The sequence below is a fragment of the Pezoporus wallicus genome, unplaced genomic scaffold (genome assembly GCF_028554395.1).
Source record: "Pezoporus wallicus isolate ANWC-B61680 ecotype Strahan unplaced genomic scaffold, APGP_CSIRO_Pwel_v1 contig_6923, whole genome shotgun sequence".
In the NCBI taxonomy this organism is placed as follows: Eukaryota; Metazoa; Chordata; class Aves; order Psittaciformes; family Psittacidae; genus Pezoporus; species Pezoporus wallicus.
The window spans coordinates 2,719,666-2,731,521 of NW_026637289.1; the positions used below are offsets into that span (position 1 = coordinate 2,719,666).

Genomic DNA, 11,856 nt, shown 5'->3' on the forward strand with positions numbered 1-11,856 from the left:
AGTTTAAATGCTCTAAACTGTGCACTAAATAGGTTCCTGTTTCCTTTCAACAGCTGCGTATATGCATACATACACAAAATGTATACACGTACTTACGCAAAAGCTGAAGTCTTGGGATCTTTTCCTACTTCAGCAATCACAGAAATTAAACAATGGTATGGACAATTTATTTACTGATGTCTTGAACTGGGGCTCTCTGACCAAATTAATTTTTTAATCACAGAACCATTCCTAGAATAACAGGTCAGGAACAAAAGTACGAAAATGCTAACCTACTGCAGGTAGGGAAAAACCCTCTTACTTTCAAAAGAAGCCACTGACAAACACTTTTAATGACATTTTAAAGCAGTAACCCATCTTCCTCAGCAACTAAGAAGCAGGATTCAAAGTCAGCAGCTTCTCCAAAGTGCAAAATAACTTCAAACATTGTAATAGGATTGACTTCTAGTGTAAACCCCCAAATTATGAGGCATAAAGCAAATTAAATTAATTTTAAAGTCTAAAATGCAGTTACTGAAATACAAGAGCTTTCAAATGACCACTAGTATTTAACACTAGTATTTAAACTGGAAAGCATGTTTCAGAACTTTGAACTGACAATGTAAGTGAAGACTTACATGATCTGAATAGATGCTTTCCAATTTAATTGTCTATTATTTACTGTAAGAATTGTCTTCATTCCCCAAAGTCCATCTATAAAGAGGTCGTATCTAAGTTTGCCTCTCACTAAAATGGTTAAAGCTGAATACTCAGATCCTAACTGTTTTCAAAGAGATATTTTTCTGTCTAGTAAGTATTCATAAATAAAAAATATCACCTATTTTGAGTAATACGTTATTAACTATTAAAACTCCAAGCAGTTCATAAATCACAGGAAATCCTGTGAAAGACAGCAAGACCTCTTCATTCCTACAGCATGTTTTGCAGCAAGTAGATTAAGTGTAAAAAGGACAAAAAGCAACCTAACTTCTCATTCACACACAGTTCCACATGTATTTGCTGACCAAAAGACAGTATTTGTTACCAACAGCTTTAATAAACAGTAACGTAAGATGATTCAACATCTTGAAAGTTAACTTCTTTTCAGATTTACTTACTTGGACTTTCTGTTTACAATCAGCCTCACTGGTCTCAGGGCCCAGTTCCACATCACATTACGCCTAATCAAGCCATTTCCAAGCTGCCTCCTTCCTATTAGTATACAATCTCATTTATATGACAAAACCATCAGCGTGACTCTTGTAAGTTACACCATCTAAATTATGAAATCTATACTAGGGCTGGACCTACAGGTACATCAGCAGAACTTCAATGGAACCTGAGAGGAATCAGAAAACTGGGCATTTTAATAAGCAATGACAACCATATGAGTCAAGATTAGCAATTTTAGATTAAATCAACAATGCTGGGCTCCAAGACTTAATACATCCTTAGTCAGTAGCTTTATTTTATCAATTTGATGTGGTGAGGATACCAGAACACATTCAATCCAAATCAAATGCAGACAAAAGTCACCTCGGATACTACAAGTCACTAAAAATGCCTGTATTCAACATTGTTCTGATGCAAACCTTGAAAAAGCTATAATAAAGAACAGAATTAGTGGACACCAGGATAAGTACCATGCATCCATTTATTAGTGGGGCTTTTGTAAAGAAGTCCTTTAAAGTAAGTAAATAGGAGAAGAGGAGGTGCTCAGTATATGGGTTCCAAAAGGTTCTGAAAAGTTCCTCTTAAAAGTCTTTCAGGACAATCATCTAACTGTTGCAAAAATAAATATGTGACTAGAAGACAGAGTGAATGGCCAATTCTCACAGTAGAAGGAAATTACCAGGAGTCCTGCAGGAATCTGCGTTGGAACTATGATACTCACATTTCACTAATTAGTAACTTAGGTAAGGGGGTAAACTGTGAAATAAAGCTTCTGCATAATATTAACTTCTTCTGGGTAACAAGGGCAAGAGTATTCTGAAAAATTGTAAAGATTAAGCAAGTGGACTAGACTACAGAATGGCACACGGAATTCAGGGTATGAAAACGTAAAGAGTAATGGGGACTATCCTAATTTTATGTATATAAGGATGAGCCTGGTGTTGACCATTACCTCTCAGGAATGCAATCTTGGGTGTTGTGAGAAACTGCTTTATAAAAACCTTGGCTGAATGATTATTAGTTATAAAAAGCAAAGCAGATGGTTAGAGCATTCCTGTGAAATATGTTAGCTTGAGGTATGTACAACCTTGAGCATGATGCAAAGTCCTAGTCCCCACCTCTCAAAGAGAGGCAACTAGAAAACAAGCAATTAAGGTGAACAAGGACCACAGACTGTACGAGAAGATTTATGCCCAAAATACAAGCTACAAATCTTTCATCCAGGAGGGAGAAAAGTGCAAGAAGAGGTAACAGAAGGCCGTAAAAAAACTTATGTGACAGACAGGATTGAATGTTTATTGCCTCCTCCAGTAGAGCAAATAAAGGTTGTCACATAAAATCAGAAGCAGATGCAAAACATAAATTATTATTTGCAGTCTAGGCAGCAGAGCTGGTGAAATCCTGGCCACAGGATGGTATAGATGCCATGCTAAGAGAGTCAGTGAACTGAAAACCACTGGAAACAGAGAAGGTTTCCAATGCAAATGAAGCACCATTTATGCTTGTCTAGTTGTTTGCTCCTTATGGCAGACAATTTTATAATACTACGTAAAGACAATATCTGACCTGACCCAGTATACCAACTCTTTTGTTTCTAAATAAATAAATAGAAATATTTGAAACTTTCTTGGTAAGCCTTTGTAGAAGTCACAATACTAGCAACTGTCTTAGTTTCAAATGGTTTAACCAGCCAACTAACATAAATGCACCTTCTGAATCCAAAAATGCATTACCTCCAGCAGATACTTATATTTAGAATACTAGAATGCTTGCATGCAATTTTCTGTACAAGGGAAATATAGTGAAAATATGAAAACACCTCTTCAGTCTTCTCAATTGTACACTTAAAACCTGGCGCAGACACAAATCTTTTTGCTCATGAAATAAATGAAGTACCTATTTTGAGCTTGTCCCTATTCTTGATATGGTCCAGCCAGCCAGCATGACCTCCCAGACCATGAAATGGAGGCATGTGAAGCACCATTTATGCTTGTCTAGTTGTTTGCTCCTTATGGCAGACAATTTTATAATACTACGTAAAGACAATATCTGACCTGACCCAGTATACCAACTCTTTTGTTTCTAAATAAATAAATAGAAATATTTGAAACTTTCTTGGTAAGCCTTTGTAGAAGTCACAATTCTAGCAACTGTCTTAGTTTCAAATGGTTTAACCAGCCAACTAACATAAATGCACCTTCTGAATCCAAAAATGCATTACCTCCAGCAGATACTTATATTTAGAATACTAGAATGCTTGCATGCAATTTTCTGTACAAGGGAAATATAGTGAAAATATGAAAACACCTCTTCAGTCTTCTCAATTGTACACTTAAAACCTGGCGCAGACACAAATCTTTTTGCTCATGAAATAAATGAAGTACCTATTTTGAGCTTGTCCCTATTCTTGATATGGTCCAGCCAGCCAGCATGACCTCCCAGACCATGAAATGGAGGCATGTGTATCAGGTCCTGGCTAACAACTGGGGAAAAAAACTACAAATCCCTTACTGGGAGAAGGCAGCACTGCAGGGTGAAAGGATGAAACAGCAGCCCCACCCTAGACTTGTTGAAATTACTGCAGATCTGCACCCTTCTTAACAGGCATGCATTTGAAAGGAGGGTTGAGTGGAGAGTGAATGAGACCAAAATCCTCACCCTGGAATCACTGTTGATCCCATTCCTCATCGTTTACCTTGCTCCTCTCTCAAAATTCCTACTCCTCCTGCAAGAATGGTTTAGCTGCTCACGAAACTGTAACAGAACCATCACACTTCACCCTTGAATATATGAGGTTAAATAGCACTAACTTGAATTCCCTAATATGTAGCACGTAGTTCAGTGTCATCTACTTGACTAATCAAGATATTTTTGTAGCAAGTAGAAAATTAACAACCAGATATATAATAAAACTTTTAGAATACTGTTTTCATAAGCCTCCATAACAAAGATTGAATATAAAAATAAATAGAAACAGCTTTATGTTCATGTACATGTAATGAGAGATAAAGTTCTTGTAATAGCTTGATCATTATCAGTTCAGGACAGTCCTGAAGCTGCTTAATCTTTAATAAAGGGTTATTAATTTAATTTTACTGCTAGGAGGCTACAATGCTTACAGTAAGATTACAATACTTAAATAATAGCCCATGAAAAGACATGCCTTTTTTTCCGAATAACACAGCAATTTAGATTACTCTGTCCAAATGCTTTGTTTTGAGAAGTATTTTTAGAGATAATTGCTAGGCATTACTAATGACATCTCACGATGTTTGCCCTTTCTTCAAATGTTTCAGCAAAAAAACCCTACTGCCTCAAAATAGCAACATAATAAAAAAAAAATAAAATAATATTAAGTTTCACCATTATATTCCATTCTCCTTTTTAACAGTCACCTAATAAAGCTGTATTTTTCTGAATTTGAAATGGTTTAAGTTAACCACAGTACCTTCAATGCCTTAAAAAAAATATAAATTTATGTCATAACAGTTCTTAAATGCACAACTGAGTTTCACTGACTCTCCCTGCTCTCACTTCCTGACACAATACTCAAAAGGTTATATAAAAAGGAAAGGACAAGTACATACACATACAGGCACAAAATGCTTATATTCACAGATACCAGGTTTTCACACCCATGCTCATCCATTAACATTAGCAATGAGCATGGCATCCTGTGTTTTTATCCTGTTCTTTACCAGTATCCTGCACTTTTATCCTGTTCTACCAAATACCAAAATGCTATGAAATACTTTGAGGGAAGGTTAATAAGATTTTAATGAGCTATGAGCAAGGACAGGGGTCACAGTTAACCCACTCCAGCCAATCTTATCTCACCAGAGGATTAGAAGCAGCACAGAAGAATCTTACCCCATAGTGGGAACAGTAGCACCAAGATGCCCTTCCTCTCCCCCAGCTGCTCCATGTTACAAATGCTCATTACTCCATTACAGATAAAACAGAAAAAATGCTGCCTGCATACTGTATACCACCTTGAGCCACATCCAAGTTGCAGACTCACTGTTTACCCTTAAAGAGCCAAATAAACTTTATAGCCTCAATTCCTCTTCTTCCATCTTTAAGTAGGGGATTAATACAGATGTCTGAAGACTGCCTCAAGATCTACAGATGAAAAAATGCAACAAAAAATTAGAGAAACCTTCATATTTACTACACAGGGATATTCAATATAGTGGGCAGATAAACAGAAGGACCTTCTCATGACTTCTATTCAAGGTTTTGAACATAGGTGCCAAGGACTACTCATCGACAGCAGTATGCAAAAAACCTGTTTCAAATACAGTAAAAAAAATAACAAAATAGTATTATCACCATTATAGTCTATTCTCCATTTTAAGAGTCATCTAGGAAACTATATTTCAAGTGAGCTGTACTTTGCCTAGCCCCACTGCAAAAACGGTGGGCTAGTACAGGGGTTCTCAAACTGCCTAAGCTACCTCTAGAGGCATGGCATCTTTAAAGATTAGCAGGGAATAGGCTCCTTTAACCAGATTTTGTTAAGTGTTTCTTAAAGAAAGCTTTAGCTATATCTCAGAGACATTTAAGAGGGAAGGATGCACGGAAAAAAAGGTTAGTGAGTGAGGACAACATATTGCTGGGGTGTGGGAACCAACAAAAAAAGAAAAACACATATTATATGTATTTCTATCACAATGAAAGTAAACTGTACAGCCTTTATCTATTCCACCCCAATGCCTTAATGCCTTTTTTTTTTATTCCTAGAGTAGATTGTTCTGTTCTTAAAATTTAAGAAAGAAGATCTATGTTCCAAGCATAACAGCTCCTACAGCCTCTATTCTCTCAGAAAAGAGACTGAAAGAGAAAACTTTCATTATCCCAGCATTCCCAGCTATTATTCTTTGGAGTTTTTGCACTGTTTTCAACATCTTGTTTTGTTCAAGTCAAAAGACTCAGGACAGAAACCTTTATTCCTTTCATCAGGTTTGTAACACATTATGAATACCCAGTGCCCTAGAAGAGGCTAATTTACTAATTTAGACCTCAAATTCAAAAACTGAATTAAAAAATTGGACAAGCTTTCAGATACATGTACTTAGCTATGAAGTACATCACAATCTGTGACCACCTGTTTCAGCACTGCTTTATAATTCCATGTCTCAACTCAGCAGCACAGATATAAGTCAAAAAGTACACAGAGTTGAGCAAACACATCAGCACTGGGCAACAACTGACACATTATCCAACTAAATTCATTTACTTCTTGCTCTCCATTTTCTTTCCAGATGCTGGTGTTTAATCCACACAAGCCTACTATGAAACTGGTTCAAAGCAAGCCCAACAACATGAAAATACATTAATGGGCACTTATCCATCCCTAGCTGCTGAGAAAAAAAAAAAAAAAAGTATTTTCTTCAACTCTTGCAATTAGCTTTTTGAAAACAACTTAAAAATTCCCACTGCAGAAAATACTTTAAGTTAGGTTCAATCTGTACCAGAGTTAACTCACTAGCAACCATACATTTTTGTTCCACACCAAGAACAGTCCTTGCAATAGCAATCCTAGCAGTAATTTTGCTAAAGTTATACCAATATTTACCCAAAACATAGGTTATCCACAAGAAGTGTGAAATAGGGTCCTGTTTGCCTTTTTTCTTAAAAAAACAAACCAAAAACAAACCACAGATAGACACATATATGTTCTAAAGATACAAGTCAAAAGGATAAACAATGTAGCAGCTTCACCATCACCTCTACTGAATCAGCCTTCTTGCCTTCCCAGCTCATCCTGCACCATCCCACACATCCACAAAGTGAGACTTACCCAGAAATAAAAAACATTAAAATAAAAAAAAATTTTAAAAAAAGAAGCCAAAAATTAGGTTTTTGGCTCAACTTAGTTCCTTATGGTCGCCCCACGCTGCCCAGGTGCTCTAATTGGCACAAGGGAGGGGGAAAAAAAATACAGGACTTAACTCTCTTAGAGCACTGTTACCTTGAAGCAGTGATGAAATTGTAGCCTAAGACACAAAGCTGAACAATTAACTTTTACAAGAACCTTATTAGTTCCACAATGAACACCAAAGAGATAAAGTCATTGGGACAAATCTGTTCTACAAACCCAATTACCTGCTTGTTTAGTTTATCAAAGCTGAGGTAATGAAGTTATAGGACAGTTCACAGGAAGACTACTACACCACAGCAAAACCCTCCCAAATATAAGTATTGATCCTTACTGCAGGCTCCAACAACACTTGTTATGGACTCTCTCAGAATGCCTGGAGAAAGCAGGTTTAGACACCCAGAAAAGAAAAGCAGCTCAAATTTTATACAGGGCTTGAGAAAAGCATCGAGTTAAGTCATACTGTTCTTCAAGACAACAGTACTGAAAAGGTCTTTTGCAAGTTTATTTTAAACACTACTAAGAGCAAAATCTTAATAGCTTGCCGAAAAACTATCCTGCTAAAACACTGACACTAGGCAACACATTGAAGTTTTTCAAAGTAGTAAAGCAGAATAGATACATTCTTACTTTCCAATTCCCAGATTTTTGGTGCTAAACCTCACTTGAAGAAAGTCGTGAATGTTTTACACTCTCATTCCTTCTCTGCTGGTGCTTTACTGTATCAAGCACCAGCAATCCACGGCAATGCAGTTGTAGAAGGAAACAGCGTGCACCAAAGGCTTGACCTCCTGAGTTTTGCGCTTGCTTCAGACTGTTTTGTGAGAGCAGCTGAAAGCTAATGCGGCTGAAGCTCATCTTCCAACCTACTTTTTACCAAAAAAGAGGCATCTTTGAAATGTCTTTCAGGTGCTCTGGTTCACACTGCAAAAGGGTTTTGAAGTGGACAGGACTGTGATTTCCTTCAAAAGTTTGCCCTGATCCAGTCCTCTCCCAGCAGGCTCTGCTGCAACTGGAGCTTAAGCAGCTAGCTAGTCCACTTGGACCTCACCAAGTCCACTCAGGGCAACAAAGGCATCGCGATCTACACTGGGCTCTCTAGCACAGGTTTGGCAAAACACAACTCAACGACAAAAATGTTAGTTGGTCCTGAAGGGAGGGAGCAAAGGTCTTGACAGAGCCTACTTTGTTTGGCCCAATACTGTGTGCCACTAGTTGGAAAACCGGCTCTAAATTAGAATCAAAATGAGAATATCAACATCCAGATATCCCTAGTCATGACAGGAATCAGAAGTTAGCAGTGCTGGAGGATTACCTCCTCTCAAAACACACATAAATCTTCTCTTAGCTTCTGAAATAATGTATGTGTGTTTGATTTAGGGGTTTTATTTTTCTTTTAGCTAGTGAATTATTCTGAAAACAAGAAGTTTTGGCTAAACATTCACTACTCTCCATCATCACAAGGTTTCAATTTATTCTTGAAATCCAGTTCAAATGCTGGAACACGTATGCTTGAACACATACAAAACTGAGAAAACTACTGAGATGATTTTGCTGGAAACGAGTCACACAACAGCCATACACTCAAAACACTAGAACACCACAGCAAAGCAAGAGACCACTCCAGTAGTCCTGAATGTGAGCTGCACAACACCTCAACTCTCCATTTTAAACCAGCCTGCAGAACAGAACTCAAGCAGGAGACTGTAGGCACACTATTACACCCTATGCTAAAAATTAGACTGTACTCACATTATACAATCCATTAAGACAATTAATGAGGCAGAGATCATTCTTTCATTTCCATTCATTGCCATGCCTGGTGATTTTCACTCAGTTGACTCATTTTTGTACCAACAGTGTAATAAAATTTACATTATATTTCAGAAAGTATGGTCTGAGAGAACTTTGTAAGAATCTAGCACTAATTGCAGAAGAATATTCAGCAGGCCCTCCATATACCTGACAATGCTAACTAGAGGAAATTAGTAATGTTTAATGGCAGGCCTACTTGGAAGCTGGCCATATAGCCATATTCCAAAATTAGGCTGTCATTTTCTGCCATTCTGTAACAGTATCTGAAGATCAAATATAAGGCTAGTAAAGTGTTTCCAAGCTTGATAGGTTTTCTATGGCTTTCCCTGATTCTCTCAGCCCCTTGAAACCAAAGTTAACACCACTGAGCGTCACTTCTAGCCATACCATTCTGCACAGCATCTCAAGTAAGTCACATCAGTTTCTCCAATAAGCAGCTCTAAGTACAGAAGAAGTAAAACACGATTCAAGAAAAAGAGCAATTTTCTCCCCCACTGCCTCTCATCCCCTCACCAGAACAAAAATAAAGCACAAATCTTGAGTTCTGGAGAAAGGTTAGGGAAGTAGAGTTATTTTAATCTTTGGGTTGCTTTTAAAGAGTGTGGGATCAGAGAGAAGAAAAATATGTCCTCAACAACAGTAACACCTCCCTCTTGCAGTAGTCAGGACTTGGAAAGACAAGGCAGAGAATCCTTTCCAATAGAAAGAATTAACTCCTCAGCTGTACAACAGGTAGTATCAGGAGGGCAGAGATCAATCCTCCAAAGAGGTTCTCTAGCCAGCGTCCTGCCAGAAGCCACAGGCATGCCTGGCAGCAACCAGGACTGTAAACAGCTATGAGTTAGCACCAAAATAGCATTTGTTCTGTCAGTTCTTTCTATTTACACCATACTAGAAGGTACAGGAATAAGATTTCATTGTTACTTCTTTTACATATAAAACTAAGTTAAACGGAACCACACAAGCCATTTAAAACGGCATACAGAAAACACTGAATAGCCCCCAGACACAGCAAAAGGGATCACTCTCAGATTGCAAAGCACAAGTGTTTTTAAAAGGTCTGTAGTTTCAGAGATGGGAATCAGCATCAAACATCCCTATTCTACCAAACAGTTAATATCCTGCCTTTAAACACTATTTCTATGGCCCTTTTCATCTCAAAAAGGCTGTTAAAAATGTGCTCCTGTGGAGCCTATGTACCAAAATGCCTTCTTCTTCCAAGAACAGAAGGATGCAGGAAAAACAAAGAGGGAAATGACTGTGGAAATGAAATTTACAACCATTCAGAGAAACTTTCAAACACTGCTTGGGGCCAGAAAACACCATCCCAAAGGTCGGAACCTAAATCTAGCACTTCGGGACATTTAACAGTGACTTGCAGTGGGGAAAATTAAAGCCCCATTTCGACACTCGCTATGACCTTACGGCACATAGAAACAGAGGCTGGTTAACTTTTCCTCTTTGGCTTAAACTCAATAGTTTGTTCTTTGTCCACGATGAAAATTTAGGTCATCCGCCCTAAAATCCCGGGAAGATAAGGGGAAAAAAAAACCACAAAAAAAAAAAAAAATCAAAACAAAGCCTTGGACCCCAGCGCAGCGATGACTCTGCAGGAGCAGAGGAGGCGAACGGAGCGCGCATTTCGGGGAGGCGGGCTCCGACCCTGCCGTTCCCCGCCTGCCCCCAGGTACCATTAAACGGCTGGTAGCAGGTACACAGCCAGACCACCGGCCCCCAGAGCGGCGGCCCCCGGTGCGCGCTCCACCGGGCTCCCCGCAGGGCCGGATCGGCGCCCCCTGCGAGGCGGAGCGGCGCTGCTACGGGCCCGGTCCGGTCCGGAACGGGCCCGCTCTGCCGCGGCGTGGAGGCACGGGGTCGAGTGAGGGGATGCCCGCGGCGGTGGGCGGAGGAGCAGGCTGGGCCCGGTGGAGGGCCGCTCACCGGCGTGCTGGTCCCGCGGCCACAGGTAGTAGGTGGCCGGGATGACGATGAGCCCCACGAAGCTCGTGAGGAAGTAGAAGAACGTGTTGCCGCTGTCGTCGTACTGGAACTGCTGCCCCGCCATGGCCGCTCAGCGCCGTGCCGCTCGCCCCCGATCGCCGCTGCCGTCCACCGCCGACGGCACGGTCCGTCCGTCCCGGGCGCGAGCACAGCCGCTCCGGGATCCCGCGAGAACGGGCGCTCCCCCGCCCCCTCCCGGGCGCCGCCGCCGAGGAAGGAGACGTGTCACTGTGCAGCCACCATAGCCGTGCTGGCGTCACCGGCACCAGACGCGCCCCGCCCGGCCCGCTGATTGGCTCGCCGAAAGCCCCGCCTGTCGCCTTCCGCCGCGCCGGGCGCGGCACCCGGGGAGGGCTGCGCGATTTGGTCCCCGTTCCGAGGGGCGTTCTGTCGCCGCCATCGCTGGCCTGCGGAGACGGGGGTGCCTGATCCCCGCCTGGCCCCCGTGACACCGCCGCCTGTCCGCAAGATGGCGCCCCTCCCCTGAGGTAGCGGTCCGGCAGCCGCCTGGTGTTCCGTGTCCGCATCCGCGGGCGAAATAGGTGTCCGCTGGGGCCCTGAGAGGCGGTGCGACTGGCGTCTGTGATGTGCGGGAGTGCTGCTGGGGCGGTGCTGGTTTCATCCCGAGTGTGGGTGAAGCTGGGCTGCTCGGCGGCAGTGGCTGTGGTTTGCCCTGAGCATGGGGCAGCGAGGGGACAGGACTGGGGAGAGCTGCAGGAGCAGGGCTAGGGAAGAGAGGGAGACGATGAGAGGAGAAGTCGGGCAGCAACATTAGGAAAGTAAATAAAGGACCAAAATGCACAATATTCGTAAGATGTGTAAGAACTTGGAAGGGAAGCAGCAATCGGGGTAAATAACCAATAGAACTGCTGTTGAAGATATTTTGTAATAATTGGGTAAATAAAGGACCATTCGTTAGCTGTAGTAATAATTCAGATACACGAAGTCCTCATGATTTTCAGGGTAGACCCTGATCTGCCATGTGAGGGCAAGCATTTAAAATGTGT

At 41.2% G+C, this 11,856-nt stretch overlaps 1 protein-coding gene across 1 annotated transcript in view; it reads right to left on the minus strand.

Annotated features, from left to right (window-relative positions):
- Positions 1 to 10,947, minus strand: part of SEC63 (SEC63 homolog, protein translocation regulator) — a 58,539-nt gene extending 47,592 nt beyond the window's left edge. The window contains exon 1 of the mRNA XM_057404711.1: positions 10,790 to 10,947. Within this exon, the coding sequence (XP_057260694.1) occupies positions 10,790 to 10,913 (124 nt within the window). The 5' untranslated portion in view covers positions 10,914 to 10,947. The remainder of the gene's footprint in view (positions 1 to 10,789) is intronic.
- Positions 10,948 to 11,856: the final 909 nt, after the last annotated feature.